The 25,554-nt window shown below is 41.6% G+C and overlaps 1 protein-coding gene across 3 annotated transcripts in view; it reads left to right on the top strand.

Moving 5' to 3' along the window:
• bcas3 (BCAS3 microtubule associated cell migration factor) overlaps positions 1-25,554 on the top strand; it is a 323,439-nt gene that overhangs the window by 40,624 nt on the left and 257,261 nt on the right. For all 3 annotated transcript variants that reach the window (XM_085479043.1, XM_085479042.1, XM_085479044.1), the window contains exons 13-14: positions 5,639-5,732; positions 19,869-20,002. In XM_085479043.1, the coding sequence (XP_085335169.1) occupies positions 5,639-5,732; positions 19,869-20,002 (228 nt within the window). The remainder of the gene's footprint in view (positions 1-5,638; positions 5,733-19,868; positions 20,003-25,554) is intronic.

The following is a 25,554-nucleotide window of genomic DNA, read 5'->3' as shown; positions in this document are numbered from 1 at the left end:
TGCTTGGTTACAAGTTGAACAGCCACAAGGGGCAGTACCCTCCATGGAGAAGGAGGCTAGAGGGCAAGATCAAAGTAGCACGGAGGGAGGTTAGCCAACTAACGGAGTTGCAGAAAGGTGCGACAAATAAGGTGCCTAAGAAATACAGCAAGCTGTCCATACCTGAGGCCTTGGAAACTGCCAAGCAAAGACTCACAGCCTTGGCCAGCCGCTTGAGGAGGTACACCAGAGAGATAGAAGGCAGGAGAATAAACCAGCTGTTCTCCACAGAACCAGCAAAGGTGTACTCTCAGTGGCAAGGGAACAATAAGAGAACAGCACCACCAAGGCTGGAGACGGAGCAATACTGGAAGAGCATATGGGAGAAGGATGCAACCCATAACGGCAATGCTCAGTGGCTAGTGGATCTGAGGGCAGACCACAGCGACCTCCCTGAACAGGGTCCAGTAACCATCACAGTGGCAGATATCCAAGAAAGGGTCTCCAGTATGAAGAGTTGGACAGCACCAGGGCCCGACATGGTTCACGCCTACTGGCTGAAGAAGCTGACTGCACTCCACGAGCGTCTGGCAGCACAAATGAACCAGCTGCTAGTTAACGAAAGACACCCGGAATGGCTAACTGAAGGCCGGACGGTCCTGATCCCCAAGGACCCCAAGAAGGGACCGGTCCCCTCCAACTACCGACCAATAACCTGCCTCAGTACTACATGGAAGCTCCTGTCAGGCATCATATCGGCTAAGATGAACAGGCACATGGGTCAATACATGAGCGGGACACAGAAAGGAATTGGCAAGAATACCAGAGGTGCAAAACACCAGCTACTGGTAGACAGAACAATCAGCCGAGACTGCAAGACCAGACTGACCAACCTGTGCACTGCCTGGATTGATTACAAGAAGGCCTATGACTCAATGCCCCACAGCTGGATACTGGAATGCCTAGAATTGTACAAGATCAATGGGACCCTAAGAGCCTTCATCAGGAACTCAATGGGGATGTGGCGTACAACACTAGAGGCCAACTCCAAGCCCATAGCACAAGTTACCATCAAGTGCGGGATCTACCAAGGAGATGCTCTGTCCCCACTGCTGTTCTGCATAGGCCTGAACCCCCTCAGTGAGATCATTAACAAGACTGGCTACGGATACCGACTACGGAACGGAGCAGTTGTCAGCCACCTCCTGTACATGGATGACATCAAGCTGTATGCCAAGAGTGAACGAGACATCGATTCACTGATCCACACTACCAGGCTATACAGCAATGACATTGGAATGTCGTTCGGACTGGAGAAGTGTAGTCGGATGGTAACAAAGAGAGGGAAGGTAGTCAGAACTGAGGGGATTGAACTACCAGAAGGCAACATTGCAGACATAGAGGACAGTTACAAGTACCTGGGGATCCCGCAGGCAAATGGGAACCATGAAGAGGCCGCTAGAAAGGCTGCAACCACCAAGTACCTGCAGAGGGTCAGGCAAGTCCTGAGGAGTCAGCTGAATGGTAAGAACAAGATCCGGGCCATCAACACATACGCCCTGCCCGTGATCAGGTACCCTGCTGGGGTAATAGGCTGGCCAAAGGAGGAGATAGAAGCCACTGACATAAAGACAAGAAAGCTCCTGACCATGCATGGAGGGTTTCACCCCAAGTCCAGCACCCTGAGGCTGTACGCTAAGCGGAAGGAAGGGGGCCGGGGACTGGTGAGTGTCAGCACCACAGTCCAGGATGAGACAAGGAACATCCAAGAATACATTGGGAAGATGGCCCCAACTGACCGAGTGCTCAGTGAATACCTCAGGCAGCAGAAACCCAAGAAAGAGGAGGGAGACGAGGAACCATCATGGAAGGACAGGCCCCTGCACGGTATGTACCACCGGCAGATAGAGGAGGTGGCTGATATCCAGAAATCCTACCAGTGGCTGGACAAAGCTGGACTGAAAGACAGCACAGAGGCACTAATCATGGCAGCACAAGAACAAGCTCTGAGTACAAGATCCATAGAGGCTGGGGTCTATCACACCAGGCAAGACCCCAGGTGCAGGCTGTGTAAAGATGCCCCAGAGACAATCCAGCACATAACAGCAGGGTGCAAGATGCTAGCAGGCAAGGCATACATGGAACGCCATAACCAAGTGGCCGGCATAGTGTACAGGAACATCTGTGCCGAGTATAACCTGGAAGTACCGAGGTCAAAATGGGAGATGCCCCCAAGGGTGGTGGAGAATGACCGAGCTAAGATCCTGTGGGACTTCCAGATACAGACGGACAAAATGGTGGTGGCTAACCAACCGGACATAGTGGTGGTAGACAAACAGAAGAAGACGGCCGTAGTGATCGATGTAGCGGTTCCGAATGACAGCAATATCAGGAAGAAGGAACACGAGAAGCTGGAGAAATACCAAGGGCTCAGAGAAGAGCTCGAGAGGATGTGGAGGGTGAAGGTAACGGTGGTCCCCGTGGTAATCGGAGCACTAGGTGCGGTGACTCCCAAGCTAGGCGAGTGGCTCCAGCAGATCCCGGGAATAACATCGGAGATCTCTGTCCAGAAGAGCGCAGTCCTGGGAACAGCTAAGATACTGCGCAGGACCCTCAAGCTCCCAGGCCTCTGGTAGAGGACCCGAGCTTGAAGGATAAACCGCCCGCAGGGGCGTGCTGGGTGTTTTTTTTTATATATATATATATATATATATATATATATAAATAAATAAATAAATAACTGGGTTCACTGTTACCACCTGACAGCCTTGTTTAAGTGACTTTTATAGAAAGTTACTGCTTAGACACACACAGCAATTGGGCTTTTTGCTTCCTTGGTCTCATCATGTATGTCCCAGGTAAATAAAACTTTGCCTCTGTGGCTTGGCAAGAAGCAGGCTTGGTGGCTTGGACTCACTCAGTCTCTTTTACCTGGCTCTGCACGACTAACCTAAAGGTGTGAGTTAGATATGCTGCATATTTTAACAACTGAGCTTTTAGCCAGAGTTCTGTCTGTTTTGGCCGTGCTGGTGACAGAGACACTTTGTAAACATGCAGCTGCAACCTGACATGAAGCTCGAGGCTGACTCAATGCACCACATGCTAAATCAGGTCCTGGATTTAAGACTGTAGGAAATTCATTTTCTGGACGTATTTTTTGGAGTAATTTTTTTTAATATATATAATTTTTACACTTTGTAGAGGAGATGCTTGGAGAGGCTGTTGCTGTTTATTTTATTGTAACAAGAAAGTTGTTGTTATTCACTTTAGCTGTCAGTGGTTTACAATTTTGTGGCGTAATGCAGCAAAAAGGCATTATTAGTGTTACAGATGGTCTTCAGGTTATTGTGCCCTGTTTAGAGAAGTAATACATTAATATTTTTGGGGATATTTTTTTAATCCCATTGTAGCTTTGATGCATTTGTTAAGGCAATTAAAATTAAGCTAAATTAATAAATTTAGTAAGTTAAAAAATTATACATTAAATATAAATATTAAGTAATAAAAATGCACAACAAACCAAATAACATAATTTTAAATTGCTAAAATAAATTTTTATTGTTCACTGATATTTCAAAGCATGAATTATGGTTGATGTAACACCGAGCACGACTCTACTCAACCTTTAAAGTTGTATACAATGATGTATTTGCAATAATAAATAAATAAATAGAAAAGTATATTGGTAAATGTTTGGTGCATGTAATTATTTTGCAGTGCAATTTGAAAACAACTTCCAACCAACAACAAAGGTCACCAGGAGTTATCACAATAAACAGTCTAATAAAAAGGAAAGGAAGCCGCTAAAAAATCAGAACGTGTCCCCCCAAAAATAGTGTCATTCCATAAATGACTAAGGTAAGTTTGCATCTATTATCCTGACTCTGGGTCTGACTAGCTTAGGTGTGTGTTATAGTAAGAATGAAAATATGCTGCACTAACCTCGTTTACAGATTGACCAGTTGGCTTCCTCTTAATTGCAAAAGAAATGCTAAAAGCTTTTATCCCTGAATTTTCCTCAGCCTCTCCAAACTGTGATTAATCACACTGCAGGAGCGGTCACATTTTTAATGAGGTGTGTTTTCGTACGTAGTACAGTTTGTCAGTGATGTTATCACCACACACATTCTGCCTTCTCCTTTCCTCTGCGACTGTAACCGCCCTGTAACCAGCCCGTAGTCTTATAAGTTGGATCTAAGCCTTCAGAAGTGGGTCTGCACTCTGTCACCAGGCGACACACTGTAACCATACACTGGCCGTAAACACTGATGAGGCCAGGCAAGGAGGGAGGGGTGCACTCAGAGTGTAGGAGAAATGGAGGTTGAAGGGAGTAGTAGGGGTGGGGACAGTCGAGAGTGTATTAAGACGGAGGTTGGAGGTGTAAATTCTGGAGAGATGAGAGAAGTCACGAATATGATTGAGGTGAGCTCCTGTGTCGTTGTGGAGATCCAAGACATTCCCATCGCTTCCAGTTGGATGAGGTTGGAGCTACATTGTATCACTGCTCCTTATTTGGAACAGCAGCCTCAACACACACACACACACACACACACACACACACACACACACACACACACACACTCCCCTGTGTAACAGGGGCTCGGTTCTCTGGAGGACACTCTTGTTTCAAAGGGCTCCAGCAGGATTCCCTAACAGAACAACATTGTCTGCTTGCACTGTAATAAAAGTGATCTGCTTCATGTCACCAGCCTCTTTCTGTTCATGCTGTTCTCCCGCCTTTTCCCCTTTTCCCCCCTGGATCCTTAAGATCTTGCTTGGAGTGTGAGACAAAATCCTTTTAGTTTTTAGAGGCTATCTTGTTTGGACTAGCTTAGATTTTAAATGTTTGGCCAGCTTTCCTGACATCCGTAGTGCAACACCGGGGCCACATTTAACTCTTTTAAACAAGAGTGTGTGTTCTCAAACACCGGTACTTCTGCACAAAGTGGCCTCATGTCTGGGCTTATGTCTAATCTCTCTGTGTGACTAAAGGAGTTTTCTGCCAGCTCCTGGTCTCAGCACAGCCTGTGTTAGATTTGTCCCAGTATTGACAGCAGACTTGTATGGAGATTTAGGAGCAGCCTCTAGTTGTACAAAATAACTTACAATTTCATTTTTGTTGGCAAGTTGCACAAGGGGAAAGCCAGTTCTGCATTTGATGGCAGTTTGTGCCTGTTTACGGGAAGACCCTGTGTCATGGGGTATTGTCAAAGCCACATGTGAAAAGCCACATCATTGCCAAAGTAAATTTGTCCATATTCTTGTCTCTGTTGTTAGGCCATATCCTGTCCACACTGGTCTCAGTACAGCATCTTTGTAAAGCGCTAGCGCTAATGAAATACAGCTCAAATTATGATGATTCATATTTTCTTTGACCAGAAGAAGTGGGTTTTTCAACAAAGTGCTTACTTGTCTTATTTCAGGTAACATGCTTATTATATTCTGTCCACAAGAGGGCAATGGCACACTCGGAAAGGAGTTAAACTTCCAGCTGTTTCACAGCAGGGTGATGTCAAAATCACCCTGCTGTGACAATATCACACCAAACCAAAATGTGGAGAGAAATCCTTGAGCAGGGGAAAGTCCCTCTCTGGGTTTAATGTTCTCATTGTTAGAAAATGATTTGGATTTTGTTTGTGTGTGTGTTCATACGATCCAGGTCTTGGTGAGTGAGGACTCGGACGGTGAAGGAGTGGTGGCTCACTTCCCAGCTCACGACAAACCTATATCCTGCATGCAATTCAACCCCAGTGGTAATGCACACACGCACACGCTCGTTTTCATGTCTTCGTGAGGACATCTCATTGACATAATGCTTTCCGTAGCCGCTTACCCTAACCATCAAAAATGAATGCCTAACCCTGACCCTCAGCCTAAACCTAACCATAACCCAATTGTAACCCTGACACTAAAACCACATTTTGACCCTCAAATATGCCTTCAAACTCGTGAGGACGTCCCCGCAGGTATAGCAGCGTGCCAATTTTCTGTCCTCACAAAGATATGTAAACATGTGCACACACACACACACACACACTCGTAACTGTTGAAGAAGAAGACTGAACACTCAGTGACCAGAACACTAAAAACAGCACAGCAGTTACACGTCCATTCAAGTGTACGGTAACATATTGTTTGTTTGGCTCACATGTGGCGGCTTCGTCTTGTTTCTTTGGTTGGGCTGGATGTAACCATCCAAGCCAAATTCCAAGTGTGTGTATTCCACTTAAACAAGTGTTTGGCCTGTGTTTCCCCAGCCTCAACAAAGGAAGCACATGTAGATCAGACATTGTATCCCATACGGTAAATGTGTTAGTTATCTCTTAATCTTAGAGAGAATGCAGTAAACGAGAAAAGAAAAATAAAATCAATATTTGCTGTGAGCAGCCTTTTCCTTCTAAAGGATTATCTGATTTACTTTAGCAAGATTGTTTAAAAATTTAATGTATTTGTAGGCTAGCTTTGCAATCTCCACCTCTGTTGTAGAGATGTGTTTCAAACACTTGTGAATGGCACTGCAAGAAGACCAAGCTGTGCATAGTTCCAAAACAAGATTTTTACACGAATCACTTTTATTTTGAAGTCTGATCCAAAGTAAACACAATAGTTAGGCTGCCTGGAAGAGGCATTTCAATAACTGCTTTAGCAATCTTCATCAGGGACTTTATGTTGTGCATTCTCTTCGGTGTTTGGCAGGTAGGTTGTTCCAAGCATTCACCCAGTTTTGTCTTTTTATGTAATCTGTTGCTTTTGTTTTTTTCTTTCTTTTGTTTTTAAAAGAAAATCCTTCATCATGGTGCAAAACGAATTCAGTGCAAATCAAATGCTGACTTAATTTGATGTGTTCTGTTTTATTTTTTTGCACCAGTGTTTGTGTTCAATATGTGTTTATTCTTTGTCATTTACGAGCAACACATGACAAATGTGACAAACGAGTCGTTGAGCAGCAAAAACACTTGCATTGGTTTAAACATTTTTTTACCATTGACTTCATTCCACATAGAAAAGGACACTAGATGCTTTGTACGTGTGAACAGGCTACGTCATCACTTTCTGTGTGTGATCTTTGCGTGTATGTTTCTGTTACTCCTGCTGTGTGTGTATGTGTGCAAGTTAATAAAGAAGCTGCTGAGAGATGACTCTAACCCTGTGACCTCTAAGCTCCAGGAATCCTTGACTTACTTAGACTTATGACTAAACTTAGCAGCTCCATCTCAGGAGGTTTAAGATCATATTTTAGACAAAGACAGGCCAGACATGGTTGTCTTAACCCCACATTCTCCTACCTGCTGTCAACAAAATCACATATATTACCCATCTATGCGGCTAAGCTACTAAATATGTGCTTATATTTTTTCCCATTAGGATACTTATCTTAAGGAGCTAAAAAGGTTGCTAAGAAGTAAAGCTTAGGATAAGTAGTTGCTCTTGATATCTTGCTCCTCCCCTAAAAAAAAACAACGAAAACCAACAAAAACCCCACAAACAAACATTGACTTTGACCACCGACACTACTAAAAGCTTGTTTTGTTCCCAAATCATTTATTGAAGGCCGACAGACCAACTTTATCTGGCTTTGATGTAATGTGATCACGATCAGGTGAAATATTTAAGTTGACCATTTGATAACACGTGCCAGGATTTGCCAGAATAATGATTTTTGAAGTCACGCAAACAGAAATGGCGCCAAGAGAAGCCAAAAAAACTGATCAATGGCCACGAGTACCATTGACAGAGAGTTGGGGAATGGCTGCAATCACAGCATTGTAAGATTGTGAAAGATGTACCCTTAGGCCCCCTCCTCGATTCAGAGATGGCCGTTCATCAATGGTCATGCCAATTTGCATATTACTGATCATGAAACTGGCCTCACAGCCCATTGCTAGTTTCAGTCATTAATCAGATGTACTGTTTGTAAGGTTGGGGTGAAGATGAACACTCATCCTCAGTTGGATGAGTGGTGAAATGTTTCTCCCACTGAAAACACTACGTTCAGGATGTCCTTAACCGGATAATTGAGCATGCATCAGGACATTGTGTTTCTGTGTTTAGACTGTCACTCTTTTCTTTTTTTTGGTAATTCTTTGTCTTCTGCTTCTTGTTCCTAGTTTTACTTCACCTGTCTTGTTAGCCTTAGTTAGTCTCAGCTGTTGTTTGTTCCCCACCCGTGTCCTGCCTGTGTCTTTATTCATCCTTTGTTCCATTGTTTCCCTGTGTGTGTTTCCCTGTGTGTGTCCCTGTGTGTGTCCCTGTGTGTTTCCCCCTGTGTGTGTCCCTGTGTGTTTCCCTCTGTGTGTCCCTGTGTGTGTCCCTGTGTGTTTCCCCCTGTGTGTGTCCCTGTGTGTTTCCCTCTGTGTGTCCCTGTGTGTCCCTGTGTGTGTTTCCCTGTGTGTTTCCCCCCGTGTCTGTCCCCATGTCTGTCCCTGTGTGTGTCCCTGTGTGTGTCCCTGTGTGTGTTTGCCTGTGTGTGTTTGCCTGTGTGTGTCCCTGTGTGTGTCCCTGTGTGTGTCCCTGTGTGTGTCCCTGTGTGTGTTTGCCTGTGTGTGTCCCTGTGTGTGTGTTTGCCTGTGTGTGTCCCTGTGTGTGTCCCTGTGTGTGTCCCTTGGACTTGTATCAGCTGATAAATGTCTCCCTCTGAAGTCTGCTGTTGGGTCCTTTGCTCTGCGTACTCCATTACATTTGAAAGCACTGGATGTAACTGGTAAAGGTTTTGTGGCAGTTTTTGGCCTTTTCTTCTTTGATTGGTCGCTGTGCTTTTTGTAGTTGGAATTAATTGTTAAAATATATTAAAACAAATCTTGATTATGATTCTTACAATTATGTAAAGTAGAATAACCATTTCTAAGCAGCCAAATGGGATCAAAATCCTCTAACGTGGTCCTTTGCAGAAATATGAATCGCTCGTTTTTGTTAAATGAAAACAGAACATCTTTATTCTAAAATTGATGCTGAAGGAAATTGGGACTAAAACACTATGGATATGTGAAATGAATCAACATTTCTGCACAAGAACAATGTTGTTAGCCAGCTGACTGTGTTTTTTATGTCATAGTGTAAGAAAAGTGTCTTTGTTCATCATTTAAAGGAATAATGTCGTCTTTACTTCTAAGATCCAAACTAGGCCTCCACTGAATTCGGTGTATTCCAGTGCTGTTCATGTAGATTTTACAGTGGTTCTGGTGTACTGGTTGATGCTGCGTCAGCAAGCCAAAAGACTCTGCCGTGACCCTTTACACAGGGCACTGTCATCATCAAAATTCCAGACACATTTTTAATCTTTCTAACTCTTAAGTGAGCCCAATCTAAAGAGCTAATACAACTTTAAAATGCAAAGAAATGCAGTGAAAAAAACACAGATTTCAATCCTTTTAAAAAGAGACAAAAACTGCAGGCAGAGCATGTGATGAGATTAGGTTAAATCTGAACACAGGCATAGAAACTTCTCTTGCAGGACTGCTTTCATCATTGTTTTTCTTTTATTCATTTTCATTTCTAAGCTGCCTCTTTTTCAGTGTTCTATAATTAAAGGCCTCTTGTTTTGATCAGAGTCCAAATCCTGAGTGATTGGTTCATTGGTTTGCCTCTAAGTGAACTCGTTCCAAGTTAGTGGAAGTGGCTTTTACTGAACTACCTTTCTTGCCTTACTGAGGTTCGCTTCACAGTGTTCAACCTCAACATGGCAGAAACAAGAAAGAAACAATGATATGACTCCAGTAGAGCCTGGAAAACCAAGACGTTTTGGCTGGGAAGAGTTATGTAAGAAACCCCAGTGGCTTGTGTGTGTTGGAGGCGCTACAGAGGGTGGACCGTTCGCCGCCAGTTATTGGTGTGGCGGCTGGCGCTTCGGTGGATCTGTGGATCTATTCCTAGTGGTGTAATTAGAGGGACGCAGATGAAGTGCAGTGGCAAAGAGCTCTCTTTAACAGCTGCGATGTGTGTGTGCTTGTTTTCTTTCACGTCTCGTCCTTTTCACTTATCCTTAATGATCCTTGACTTGATTATTGGGTATAACGCCAAGGTCGAAATAGACTCATATTTTGATGAAAGAGATACTGTCCAGCAACGAGGCTTTTTTTCCTTTTTCTTTTTTTTGGTGAGTATGACTGGCACTAGATGGAGTGATTGATTCAACAATCAAGCGAGCTCCATCCGCTTTATTCTTTCCAGCCCATGCTCAGTTTGATAAAGTCCTTTACATCAGCGGTCCCCAACCCCCGGGCCTCGGACCGGCACCGGTCCGTGAGTCGTTTGGTACCGGGCCGCAAGAGTTGAGGCTCCGGTGTGAAATGTCTGGTTTTCAGGGTTTTTATCGGTTTTCAGCGTTATTTTGTTATTGTTTTTACCGTTAACTCGGTTTTCCTGGGTCTTTTCACGTGTGTTATGAATAAATCTTCTTTTTTCAGTACTGGTACTAGTTTTATTTTGTTGTATTTATCTGCGACACATTAAAGGCCGGTCCGTGAAAATATTGTCGGGCATAAACCGGTCCGTGGCGCAAAAAAGGTTGGAGACCGCTGCTTTACATGCAGTTGTGGAAGAAGACGTCCTGTAGTCCTGTATTTGCAGCCCAAGAGAATGTCACATTTTGTATTTTTCTAAACAGCTGATATTAGTCTTGAATAATATGTATGAAGCATGTATCAAGTATATGTAATAACATTGCACTGATATAATAATGTGAAAGGCATTCCCAACTCGGAAGGGTTTCACTTGGACCACGATCGAATAATTAATTAATTCTGAACTCTTAAGTACTCATTTGTCATTTTTCAACTAAAGAGATCCACGAAGTTTCTGCTTTTCAGATTTAAAGATCTGATATTTCCTTTCTTTTCAGTCTAAGTCCATTTAATATTCCTGGAGTTTTGACTGGTTGTACAATGCAAAACATTTTGTTGCTTTAGCTTTCTTAAGCTTTTTGCTCACTTCTAGATTTTACTCTGAGGTTACAGAAAACTTCAGTTAATTTCCCTGGGTCTTGCAAACTTAGTTTTCAGCTTTTTAGGTGTAATTTAACAGACTAATAACTTTTAAATAACGGCCATCCCTAACTCCATTTACCTCTGCAGTAACTTGTGGCTATAGCTTTTAAATAAATGTAGTGGATTGAAAAGTTCAGGTGTTAATGAAGCTACTCAAAGCATCACCCATGCAAGTATCTGCTATGCTTGAATAAATGTATTTACTTAGTAACCTTAATCATTGCAGGTTATTGTTACTTATATTATCAATCAAATTCACAGATTAATCAGAAATCTTGCCTGACCATGAGTCAAGTTTTGTACTGGATATATTTTCACCTTTGTCTTGTGAAGAATCCTTTTTCAGCCTCATGAAATCCACGGTAGATCAGGAAAACACCACTGTGCAGCCACCTAAAAGTTTTGAATACCCCTTCAAAGCCACGACTAATGGAAGCTGAATCAAAACTGAATCTCTCCCCTCATGGAGCTGTCCCATAAACCATATCCCTGGTTTAGCAACAGGCTGGTCTAATGAATAGCCTGGCTTGTTGTGCCTGACCATTGAGGCAGCTGTGCCATGAAGGCAGCTCGTGGTGTAATAACTCTATCTGTACATCTCACTAATGTGTGAAAGAAACCAGGCTGTTGCCAAAAAACCTTGGACCCACACGCACATGTTGAACATGAGGGGAATTCCCACACACAAGCAGCTTCACTCGGCCGCACATTTAGTATGGATTGAGTCATGTCTTCACACCAAGATAGCAATTAGCACTCGTAGGCGGCTCTGATCTGATTTACAGCTTCTGCACCACAGGCCTCTCAGTTTTGCCTTTTTGAGAGATTAAAAAAACAAACAAAAACTGAATTTTACTGAGACTACTGTAATATTTGGGTGTGTTTTTACAATGCCTGTCGTACTTGTTGCAGCTCAGGCTGACACCTCCATCGTTTGCTATTTGTCATTAGTATTTGACAGCAGACCAGAATGTGATTTAAAACCATGCATTGTGCAGGGAGCACTGTGAGGAGATGTGTCGTCCTAGTTTTCAACTAATCTCTAGCTATGGTGTTTCTATTGTTTCAGATGAAAACACAAGGTTTAACAAAGATGTGATTTTAAGCTGGTCATGTATGTGTTTATCAAACACATTTAGCTTCTACAGTAAACAGCTATTTTGGTACAATGAGAGGCATTCATTTACTGCCTACTTGTGTATCAAGGTGGTGGTTTTAAGAGCCTAATAGCATTGGTTCTAGCATCTAAATTCTGACTTCACCATGTAAGTTTCCAACCTACAAAAAACACGGTCTGCATTACACCGTGTTTTCTAAAGTAGTTTATTTTTTTATTTTTTACAAAAAAAATCATAAAATAATGAAATATTTGCCATCTCAGTGGATAAGCCCCACGCTCTTGCAGGTGAAAAGTGGTTATTAAAGTGCATGGTCAGAGCTACAGAGTGGAACTGGATGAGCTAGACGGTGACTCAGGGTCTCTGGAAAACTTGGCTGAGAAAAAAATTCCCCAGAACAAACAGCAAAGCCGTGTGGAGTCATTTATAGCCCACATGGTGCGGTAACGCGCAGGTCATTTCGAACTTCTTTATGGTATGTGTGTAGGTGGGAGACTGAGTGGGGAAGAGGACAGTGGGGAAGTTTCTTGTTTCTATGAATTGTGGAACGGTTTGTTTGTTTGGCAGCGTATATATGGAAAGCAGTGGTTACGACTTGGTGTTCCCAAATGTTCCCTTAATTTTTTTCAGCAGAGATAATTTGATTCAGTCAGACAAAAAAAGAGAATTCTGGAAAAGGAGTAGTAGCTCAAGCCGATGTGCACCCAGCACCCGGCACTCACGTGTTAAGGGAATCAGACTCGGCTCCACAAAAATGGAGAAGAAAATGTTACATGAACTCGTGGCTACATGAAGATGTGTGTTATTTATTAATGTTTTAAAGTAATGTAATTAATATATTTGTTGTCAAATACTGTAATTAATAAGCACTTAAAATGCCCTTATAGCAGAAAACCACTATAAATAATTAACATTTATTCAAATGTTAACGATTTTCCTGTAATTTATTACAGGTACACAAGTGTGTTTTAAGCTTTTTATAAATACTTGTGTAGTACTTATACAACACATATGTTTATTATGTTTTGCATTTGCAAATTTTTTGTATCTGCAGATAAATAAAAGCATAATTACAGCATCAAAGCCTGTTTGTAAAGGCAGAACAGTTTACATTACTTTATGTAACTTCATGTATGTGATTATTTGCCTGATGAACCATGTTTCCTCTTGTTACAAAGTAACTTTGCATTGCTTTTTCCATCATTCAAAATAATTTGTTAGTCATTTTTGTGTTTTTATTTATTTAAATTAAAAAACCCTACATTCAAATTAAATATAGTTATGAAACCTGAAACAGAATGGATGGCCTCAATAATCCTTTTTTGTGACACACAGCTTCAGTGGACCAGCTGAGATCTAGGAAGTCTTAAATCTTACCTATGAATGGCAGCTGTGACAGTCTGAAGGGATTTCATTGGTTAACAGAACTGAAAAAATGCTCAAGCTAGCCCATAAGGAGTTTACCTCGCTCTTGGCCTAAGGGATTAAGCTCTGATGACAGTCCCAAAGTCTTTCAGTAGATTTTAAATCCATAGATTTTAGATGTGAGCAGAATGTTCTCGGGATTTTAAAATATGACATGACAAAAAAACCTGCTTTTAACTCCTGTCAAAACCTTCTTTGAGCTGCTGTGAGAACATGTTTGTCCCATGTTGAGAAACCACAAAAGCAAAACAAAAAGACCTGGGCTTCATTGGGAATTTAGATTAGTGGCAGCAAACTGGTGTTGAAGCTTTGGCAGATTGTTGCAGGTGAAACAAGAACAGAGGCTTCCTTCATGTTTTCGCCTTTTTATACAGCCAATAATGTGCTCGTTGGACAGCCTTCTGGCAAATGACAAATACAAACTTCTCCTCTTTAAAACAATTTCAGCAGGAAGTTTGCAAATATGTAAATGCCCTATAACACAAACTTAAGTAGTGTATTTTTCCACTTAAGGTGATGAAAGAACAACCCTGAAGCTCTGCTTTGAGAACAGTCACGCTTTGTGAACTTGACCTCTATGGTGCCTGCCTCTTATGTGTCGGCACGACTTTAAAGCCAGGTGACTTTTGCCCTGTTAAAAGAGCCAGCGTTCCAGCATAGTAATGTCAAACTGCTAGCTGTTTCTCCGCTAGGTTAGACAGACACACACACACACACACACACACACACACACACACACACACACACACACACACACACACACACACATATACACCTTTTTTCATATCTATTAATATCTAAGTGCTCACAGGTGGTCTGCCTATGGAGCGTGTAGAAAAACACAATTTTTGGTTTCAGCCCACTGTACATCAAATGAACCGTAAGCACTCCTCCTTCTCCTGCCTCTCTTGTTTTCTCAATTTTTCTTCCATTCTGTCCGCCTTCAAGTGGCCTTCTTTTCATCTTCAGAACGATGCGTTTCGGGGACCCAGAGAATTTTGGTACACCTGAACAGCATGCCTTTAAAAAAGGTGTTGTGGCTATCAGGTGCTCGCTCTGCTGAGGCACTGAACAATCTTTATTTGTACCAGTATTTGTATTAAATTCTAATGACATTATCATAAAAGGAATTTCATTCTCAAATGAATTCAAAGACGTTAACTTTTGCTCAGAAATTTCAGTGCTGAGTAAAAACTGCTGGATTCAAACACTGGATGAATTTAGAGGTTAAAGGTCAAGGTTGCAGCGATCTAACCAAATAAAACATTTTTGTCATTACCTCGACAACACATAAACATCATCTAGTGTTGTTTAGTTTAAATTTTGTTCATATGCTACTCAAAGTTTTTTAATGCACATGCAAATATAAACATACACCATCCGTACTAAAACATAAGCAATACGTAGCTATAACTTTTAAGAGAAATGAGTAATTAGTCAGACTGCACCCGCTCTGCTTTGTTGGGGGCGGCTGACTTTGGCTTTTTAGCATCTGTCTAACCCTAATGCTTACTCTGCTGCCCAACAGATATAAAACTGCTCGTATATTAGTCTGCTGCTGCGGTGTTGAGAAGATTAGTAGGGCACACTCTTCCCCCTCCAATTTGCACTGCAATCAGTAGCACAATTTTCTCTAGTTATAAAGAGTAGACATAACCATTAACGTTCCTTTGATTACAACCATGTTAATATTCTCGCGTTTGAAGACTAAACTCCTGGCACCGCTCTGAAAAGTCCTCAAATTTCCTGGCAGAGTATGACAAATTATATTTAGAGTATTACAATTTGTATAGGATATATTATTAGGCTTTATATGATAAAATGCAGGGAGTGTCACGGTCTGGCTGGGGCAGACCGTATGTGTTGCAGAGGAGGACTCAAACGCAGACCATAGTGAACTGACATGGGTACCTGGGGATGAGACATGGATGAGCAGACGACCTGACAATGGCATGCAGAAAACAAAGGGCTTAAATACATACATGAGGTGATCAGGGGAGGTGGAGACACATGGGGGAAACAGCTGACAGACATAAACCTAATGACAGGACCAGGAGAGGAAAGCTAAATACAATAAACAAAGAACACATGACATTGTCAGAATAAAACAGGAAATACTAAAACTAAAACATGACAACACAACTTAACAGACCTAATATGTGATGAATAAATACAAAACCCCAAAACATAGAAAACCCAGGAACAATAACTGCCTAAACTAAAGGCAGATAGGAAATAACACAAACTAAATCACATAACAAAATGAGACAAATACAAACATGAACTCAGAGCGCTGGGTCAGAGACCCAGCCTGTGACAGGGAGATTGTTGGGCAGTATAATTGCAGATGTTTGATAGAAAGCAGTTAGGCAAAGAAAATGAGTGAATAAGGCCAACTGCTATATTTACCATTTAAAATCACCTGCCTAAAATAACACTGCTCTTTCATGCTGTTTTGACATGTCGGAGCATGGATGTAGGACCGTTTTGGAGGCCAGATGTGCACCTTGGTTGCACAGGTGAATTGTCCTGCTGTGGGAGCCAAGTGCTGCTGGAAAATGCTGTTGTCACAGGGGTGTGTCCAGGTGTCCTTAACAGTACAAGTAGCATTTAAATGAATGTTAGGACCCAAGATTTCCTGTAATGAGAGGATCAGCGTTGTCCTCTTCACTTTTTATTGCTTTTAATATTGTGGCTGTGCGCTGTATATGTCCAGTATATGTACAAATCCATTCAGACAGACATAACGTCCTGTCCTTCCCAGCCCTGAAGACAAAACCTCCTCTTTATGATGGATAGTCTTTCAAAGTAAATGGGCTCATTTGCTCTGAAGTTTATGCATCCTGGTAACAGCGAGGCTATCCGAATCCCCCAAGTACTCCATCTTGTAAGCTTTATCCCCTCCACATGGTTATAATTTGAGAATTTCCCGATTTTCAAAGCTTTTTTTTTTTTTCAGCGTAGTGTTGTTAATTAAAAAGTGGACTAGTTTTGTTGTGGCGTTCCACTTTGCCAAGTAGGGAAATCACCCTCTTCTTTCCATTTATTTCTTTGCCTTTCTCGCTCTCTCTCTCTTTCAGCCGTTCGCCCTCCCGTCCCGTCCGCCTTTGTCAAGAATAAAGCTAGCCCCACCACTTTGTAAATGAAACATCCTCCCAACATTAATGGGATTGAGCAGATGTTTTCTGTTTGGATGGTCAGAGATGGGACACTAAAGCCTGCAGCAAAACAAAACAAAAAGATTTTAAGAGGAAAAAACCCCAGAAAGCAAAAGCAGATATTTATGGAAATGATTATATCACTTCCCTCATATCCCATATGAACGCATGTCTCGCACACATGGCAAATTAGAAGTCACCCCTTCCAGTTTAGCGCACGTCTTAGAGCATGTGCCAGCGATCTTGGTACTAAAACATCGTAAATAACACTGTAACCCCTGGGACAAGGTGTTATAAATAGGACGTGTCAAACCCCGCTGTAGCCAGCCGCTGTTTAAAACCTTCTCTTTTCACCCACCGGGCCGCTCAGCTGCTTTTTAATTTGGCCCTCCCGTGGGCTAACCGACTGACGCCTCTCGGCAAGGGCCTCTGTATTTCAACAAGGCCACAAAAGCCCCAGTCCTCGGGCACTCGCACTCGCAAAGCTCTCCAGCCTTCCTGAGCTGTTACTTTTTTGGAGCCCAGACTCTACCATCAGCAGAAGAGAAACACCGGCCCTGGCCAGAAGGCAGTGGCCAAGTCTCATCTGTCAGAAAGCTAGGGGCCAGACTCTCCAGCCACTGGGTGGGCAGGGCCCGACCAAAACAGAGAGAGGAGCAAAAGTGAACGAGAGCGGAGAACAGGGGAGAGAGGGTTTGAGAGCGAGAGGAAGCTCCCAGATAAACAGACCGCAGCGCCTCAACTCCTAATCGCCCTGCGCTTCCGTTTCCAGACTCTATAATTAGAAGGGCCCCGGCCCTTCTTTCTCTTTATTCCCAGTTGACGCAAATGCTTCTTGTGGCTTGGCACCTCGTTTGGGGCGTGGGTTTTCAAGAGTTTACAGGCCCTGGGCCTTAGCTTTTTGGCTTTCTGGTCGCTCTGATACAGCATGACTAGCTAACCACTGTCTTAATGCACACTTCACTTGGCTTTAGTTAGAGTTTCTTTCTTCCACCTCTGATAATCTGCACGAACCTATCATTTATCCAGATTTTCATCATCTGTGAGCAGTGCTTTTTCTTTACTAATTTTCAAATCTTGGCCAAGGGAAACTTCGACTCTGAATGTGCAAAAATGGCTTCTTTTTTTTCCAGAAAGGGAGTGTTTTCCATCTCCCTCGCACGTGTTGTTGGATCCTTTTAATCTCATGCCATTCCAACATCCTCTTTTCACATTTGACATGCCACCCAATAAAGCCCGGCCACTAATTAAAACCTACTGCAGCCTCCACATAAAAGATTCCAAGTGGAAAAACTGAGAGGAAAATACTAATTACTTTAATATTATTTATGTCTGGAAGTCATCAGAAGGACAGGGCCTTGGACATTTTTTACACTCTGCATCAATGAGTTGTATTATGAGTTGCTGCTCGATCTCCATGTTTGTAGCATGTCAGAAGGTTTCTGGGGATGGGTTTTGGATTGTATTTGAAAAGCAGTGTAGACGAGCCAGTTTAGATCTGGGTTTGTTCTGGTGTGGTTTGTTGGGCATGTTGTTTATGGTTTGGACCTATACTTTCTGGAGTTTGACGAGCTTCAAATAAAACAGGACCAAATGAATGGGCCTGTCAGTGTTGGTTACACTTGTGCTGCGCTGTGGTTCAGCGTTTTGGTGATTCTGAATGCGCATAGACACGCCCATAAATGTGCACTGATGCTCGAATACATAGATTGCCTCTTTTATGGACGCTCGTTTCGTCTGTCCTTGAACAATCACAGGACTCGAGCCGTGCTTTTACCAGACCGAGTTATCATGTAAGGCAAAGTTGCATTTTATGACTGTCACAAATGATAGCTGGCTATGTTTAATGGGCTGGTTTGTTTGTTTTAAGTGCATAGTAATTCTTTCATGCTGTCTAACATGTGTCATGCACATTTGTATGGTTGTATGCTGCTGGAATAAAATGCAGTTGAAATATTTTGGTTGGTCAGTAGAGGTGGGAATCACCATACATCCCACGATACGATATTATCACAATACTTAACGCACGATACAATATTATTGCAATTTTTAAAAATATTTTGCGATATTCAGATTCTGTACATAAAGGTAAACTTTATCAATATTCATTTTATCTAATATCAAAGTCTCACACTCAGTCTTTCTCTCATTTCAGTTTTATTGTTGACAAACTGAACGGTTTGTATTACAGTCTAGTCCAACTTAACTGAATGCAACCATCTGGTACAATTATAGCTATTCTGAACTATGCAATTTATGAAAACTATGCAGCCCATTCAGCAACTGAAGAATTTGAAAGTAAATTAAAACAAAATATAATTTTACATTAAATAAAAAAGTTTTAAACGTAATTAAAATAAAACATGTCTTAAATTAAAATAAGTAAACTGTCATGTTTATTGCTGCCAAAAACAAGTTAAACACATTTGGACAGTGAAGGAATGTCAGGATTCTTGCTCAGAAAAAGGATCAACATGCTCTGAAGTCAGAGCACAAAAACCTTTTTTGTAACAAAATATCGATTTCTGCTGTCCCTGTATCGATACATTATTAGCAAACAAAATATCACGATACTACACAGTATCGATTTTTCCCCCCACCCCTGTTGGTCAGTGTACCATTAGGAACAGTAAGACACACTGCACAAATTGGAGTATCATTTTGAATCATCTTGATTAAAATGATTAAAATAAACAAACAAAAACCAAGATGTAACATGTGCTTCAGGTGATAGGTCTAAAGGTCTCTGGTGGAGTGATGGGACATCATACTGCCTCATTTGATTGTTTGATGATTGCGGTAAAAACACATCTTCTAAGGCCAGATGATATGCATATGGTTAACATAGATGTTTTCCTCTTCAGACCACATTATGTTGTATGGATGGGAACCTTATCATTATGGAGTATACAGCACTATTGACCTCCAAAGCTTAATTTGTTCGATTAGTGTCATCACTGTATGGTTTGGCCCAGTTGAAAAGGTAGGCGCTGCTACATGACACAAATGTAGCGCGAAGTGCATTTTAAACCGTGCGTATTACAATATTTGAGCATTAGCCAAAAAACAAACAAACAAAAGGCATGCATTCAAGCAGCTGCACGATAAAATAAGAACCATTTATACAGCACACATTAAGAATCAGCTTACAGTGAAGCCGGCTAACGGACTGATTCCTGATGTCAGTGACTATGTGTTCTTTGTAGGAATGCTGCTGGTAACTGCCGACACCCTGGGACATGACTTTCACGTCTTCCAGATCCTCACCCACCCGTGGGCATCTTCGCAGAGTGCCGTTCACCATCTCTATACGCTGCATCGTGGGGAGACCGAAGCCAAGGTCTGAAACAAACTCAAACCTACACGCACACTGCAACCATCCACTGGGAGTAATAGTACAGATATTTAATGAGTGTTTAGATTGCATTGATTCACATACACATACATTCTAGTCAAATGTAGTAAATTGTGCACTTGTATGTAAGTATAATTATTACTTCTTTCTTCCTGTCAAATCACTGCAATATGATTAAGATAGTGAAGATAGTGAAACCAAAAAAAGGGTAAGAACAAAGGTACGGTATTACAAACAAAACACAATTTATTACTGCTCGTCCCTCCATAGAACAAAAGTATGTGTAATAGTGACCATGAAATTTAAAAACATTAGCGTGATACATAAGGTCAACAATAGAAAGTAATGCATTTATTTATCCACCAACCTCATTTTTACTACCTTGCTGAGCTGTGCTGCGTAGATGGCTGGACCTTCCTCTCCCTGACTGTCTCCTTTGGCTGCTCCAGGGATATTTTACCAGCTCAAAACCATAAACTTTCCAGGCTGTCCCGGTTCAGCCCAGGGGTTTTCTCCTCATATTTTTTAGCGCAAAACCTAGGTGGCGAAGAATAATCTTACTGAGATACCTGGACCACCGGAACTGAGAGCTACTCTCCCTCTCTCCAAAGATGAAACAACCACTATCTCATGACCATATTGTGGGTAGGAATGTAGATCAACTGTTAAACTCACAGCTTTTATCATTTATTTAATGACTCAGTTATCCTCTGTTGTTTCTTCATTTCCTTTCAGTAGTAGACAGGAGATGACCCTTCCCTTAGCTGTCCAGTTTGAGTGAGATCCAGGTTTGGACCAGTCCCCCTCCAAACCACATTCCCATTTAAACAGATACATTTATGAGAAAAATACATGATTGGTAAAGAAAAACATTCATCCAGTTTATAGAAAATAACATGCTCCACCCCCTCGATGAACTGCAACATTTAAACAGCATTAAAACATTACCTGTGTTGTTATTCTATACAATTTAGCATAATTGTGTTTTTATAGTACGAAATCACAACAACAGTTACCTGAAGTTGCTTTATATTGTAAGGAAAGACCCTACAGTAATACAGAGAAACCCCAGCATTAAGACAACCAATGAGGATGTGTTTGTGAAAAGTGGGAAAGAAAAACTCCCTTTTAACAGGAGGAAACATCCTCCAGAACCAGGCTCAGGGAGGGGCGGCTATCTGTGTGACCAGTTGGTGATGAAGGGAGACAGAACAAAAGACTTACAGAGGAAGAGAGCCAGAGATGAATTTTAACTAATGATTAAATGCAAAGCTGTGTACAGATACATAGTGAGTGAAGAAACACTTGCGTGTTACCTGATTTAAACCTAACCATTACTTTATCAAAAAAGAAAGTTTTAATTAAAGAGGATGTCTCTGCTAAAATCTTGAGTTGACACATTATTACATGTGGTCATACATTCAATAATACTTTAGGGAGAGAAAAGAGTATATCGAGCAGTATATTAGCTGTGGGCAGCTAATTTTCACCACCTACACTTTGACACTTTCACTAAATGTATGGTCTATAATAATGAAGTGAAGGGATATGGTAATTAATTTAATAAAACAATGAAAAGAAAAAAGATTGTAGTTCTCAAGATTATTTTTAGTTTGACTTTTTCTCATTAATTACAGTAGAAAGGAGAAGTGCTTGCTCAACAAAAGTACTTCAGGCCTTGTTAAGTTCAGGATTATTGACTGGGAACACACACCATCACATGCACACACACTCCTACAGCCTGCCTGCAGTTAATGTATGACCAAACGTCAGGTCTGCTGACTGGCTGCACACTGAGGGTGCTTTGATCCAAGCCCTTGTAAACACTGAATGCCGGCCCCTGCCTGTGTTTGGGACAGGGGTTATCACCACAATAACACACAGACACACACACCACACACACACACACACAGAACTCAGAAACATACTGGGAGTCATAAAGTCTTGAGTTAGGTAGGTGGAGGTGGACGCCTTATCTGTCTCCAGCGACCAAACATGCGGCTGGCTGTCAGTGACCCGAGGCCAGGTAAACAGACCTGCGAGCTGATAACAGCTGTAAGGGGCTGAAGGCGGAGCAGAAGGTGGATGAGCTCAGAGCCACGAGGCTCTTCTACTAAACTTAACAGTCTGTAGCATCAATTGATGTCCAGTCATCTGAATGAATGAAAAATTAACTGGCACATTTATTTGTGCTTCAGTAATGAGGCTGCTCTGTGAGAACACAATTTCTTCAGCCTTTATTTTTAGCAGTGGTTCCCAAACTTTTTTGCTGGGCCCCCCTTTGTTTTACAAGAAAAATGTTCGCGCCCCCCCCCGTGTGTCGCTAGCAATCACGTAGCACAACATTATATACCAGGTAGTCCAACTTCAGTAACCCTGCAAACGCCACTGCTGTTTAGTTTCTGTCTTCATTTATGTTGGAAGTGGTAGCAGAGCTGTACGTTTGAATTAGTTTCAAAAATCTCTCAGTCAGAACATGGTATGTCAAGTTTAGGTGGAAACTAGCGAGCTAACTTCCTGTTAACTTCTAACTAGAGATGGACCGATCCGATATTACGTATCGGTATCGGTCCGATACTGACCTAAATTACTGGATCGGATATCGGAGAAAAATAAAAAATGTAATCCGATCCATTAAATATCACGAAAGCACCTCACAAAACTTGCAACACGCCGTAACTCACCTCAGGTTAGCACGTCGGAGCAGTATGCATCACGTGATAGAGCGGCTGTGGTCTGGATAGCATGTGGAGCTTCGCTAGCAACCCGGCATTTCATCTCCGACAAAGTTATCCCGAGAGAAGTAAAGCAAGTGTGTAAGTCCATCTCTGAATGTTTGTAAAGCATTCCTGCGTTAAGCTTAACAAGCGATATATGGAGCGACTGCCTCTTCTTGCTGCTACTTCAATCATGAAACTGCTTAAGGATCAGCTGATCGGCTTTTCTGTCGCGAGTATGTCTCTCTTGTTTGCTTTTGGCCCACTTTGCACCAGAAAGAGGAAACCAGCGGCTGAACAACAGCAGCACGTTTAAGCTTGATCAGCTATTGTTAGAATGTATTTAATATTACTTTCTACTCAAGGATCTTTTTCTACGTAGCTGACGGCTGGTAACTGTGCAGGGGCGGATCTAGCAAAGTTTAGCCAGGGGGGCTGATAGGGCATTAACAGGGAAAAGGGGGCACAAAGACATACTTTTCTTTCTTATTCTCATTTAAAATGTCTAGCTTTTAATAAATAATTATCTGACAGCCAAAGTTTTAATTTGATGCAAAATGAATAGAAGTCAATTACTGTATATAGTGACTATTAAGTCTAATATACCCTAGTAAGCTATACTACTTTTTCCTTTGGGAAGGTACCATCTGTGCAGTCTGCAATTTTGTTGAAGAAAGATGTTGAATCTATTTAATATTTCTTGAAAAATAATTGATTTCTGTGCATTTTTTTTCACACTGCATCAAATTAAGGTTGATTACGTTGATTAAGCATCATGAGGTGGAGCGTGAGGGGTGGTTCCCTATTTTTTATTTATTTATTTTTGTTGTTGCTGGGAGTTGGAACCCTATTAGTTAGGTTGCTTAATATTTATGCTAAGTACTCTTTAAAATACCAGAATAGGGAGGATGGTGTAGGTTTAAGTTTATTAGATTGATCAGTATTGCTGTACTATGAAATATTTTTTTTTGCATACAGGTATAACAGAATAGCTTTAGTGTAGTTGTTGTTTTAAACTTGAGTATGAACTTATACAAAATGCAGCAAGATATTTAAAAAACAGTTTTGTTGATTAAAAAACACCATATCGGATTCATATCGGTATCGGCATATATCCAAATTTATGATATCGGTATCGGTATCGGACATAAAAAAGTGGTATCGTGCCATCTCTACTTCTAACTCCGTTAAATTTAATAAATTCTGTTTTCATGGATGCCTGGATGTTAAACTTAATTGGTACACCTGGTACAGCAGCAACGCTGATGATTTTATTAAAGATGAAATCATTTAGACCGTTTTTAACTCTTAGTGTTCGTTTGACTTTGGGACCTGAAGCTGACGGAGTTTAGGACCCAGATTACTCCGAAGCTCCTCGCTACGGCAGCCGTAATGCTCTGACAATCCATCAAGCAGTGCAGCTTACCAAAGTTGTACTAAAACGTTTTTAACAGATTTTTGCACGCCCAAATCGATTCAAGGTCAGTAAGCACAACCAGAATCCATACATAAGGCACACTCTCGATTTTTGAGAAAAATAAAGGATTTTAAGTCCTTATAGTGTGGAAAATACGTTATACAGAAGAAAAGAATATATCGCGATATATATCGTTACCGCACATGCTTAAAATTATACCGTGATATGAATTTTAGGCCATATTGCCCAGCCCTAGTCACCCTTAGCAACAATAACTGCAATCAAACGTTTGTAGTAACTGGCAATGAGTGTTTTATAGCGCTGTGGACGAATCTTGGCCCACTCATCTTTGCAGAATTGTTGTAATTCAGCCACTTGGAGGGTTTGAGCGTGAACTGCCTTTTGAAGGTCATGCCACAGCGTCTCCAAAGTCCTCATTTGGTCTTTCTTAAGTCATTCCGAGATGGACTTGGTGTGTTTTGGATCATCGTCCTGCTGCAGAACCCAAGTGTGCTTCAGCTTGAGGTCGTGGACAGTCTCCCTCAGGATGTTTTGGTAGACAGCAGAATTACCACAAAGATTCAGAATCTGAATCAGAGTGCTTTATTAATCTCTAAGGAAATTATGTCAAGGCTTCCAGATCCTGAGGCAGCAAAACAGCCCGGCCATCACACTACCACCACCATATTTTACTGTTGGTATGATTTTCCTTTTCTGAAATGCTGTTTTACTTTTACGCCAGATGTAATAGGACACACTTTTCAAAAACTTCAACTTTTTCCACGTCTATTCCATGTTTTTACCATTTGTGGATAATGGCTCTCACTGTGGTTCGCTAGAGTCCCACAGCTTTAGAAATGGCTTTATAACCTTTTCCAGACTGAGAGATCTCAATTACTTTGTTTCTCATTTGTTCCTGAATGTCCTTGGATCGTGCTATGATGTCTGGTTCTTGAGGATCTTCCTTTCTTTGTCAGGCGGGTCCTATTAAGCGATTTCTTGATTGAGAACAGGTGTGGCAGTAATCAGGTCTGGGTGTGGCTGTTGAACTCAGCTTTCCAAAGGTGAAACACCACAGCTCATTTAAGTTATAACCTGGGGGGAGCCACTTTTTTGCACACAGGGCCTTAATAATAAACACCTTCATTTAGAAGCTGCATTTTGTGTTTACTTTCTGCTCAGTGGTTTGGTATCTCCTTTGTTCAATCAATAGACTTCTGGGGCAGATGGCCCCGCCCCTTCCTGAGCCTGGTTCTGTTGGAGGTTTCCTCCTGATAAAAGGGAGTTTTTCCTTCCCACTTTTGCCAAAGTGCTTGCTCATAGGGTGTTGTCTGATTGTTTCTATATTATTGTAGGGTGCTTATTAAGAATATTAAGCACCTTGAGGTGATTGTTTTCATGAT

Source organism: Copadichromis virginalis, linkage group LG14, assembly GCF_057382275.1.
Source record: "Copadichromis virginalis isolate Kocher_CV1m ecotype Utaka linkage group LG14, C_Virginalis_male_GT1.1, whole genome shotgun sequence".
Classification (NCBI taxonomy): Eukaryota; Metazoa; Chordata; class Actinopteri; order Cichliformes; family Cichlidae; genus Copadichromis; species Copadichromis virginalis.
Note: the sequence above shows the minus strand (reverse complement) of the source record. Positions and strands in the feature narration are given on the sequence as shown.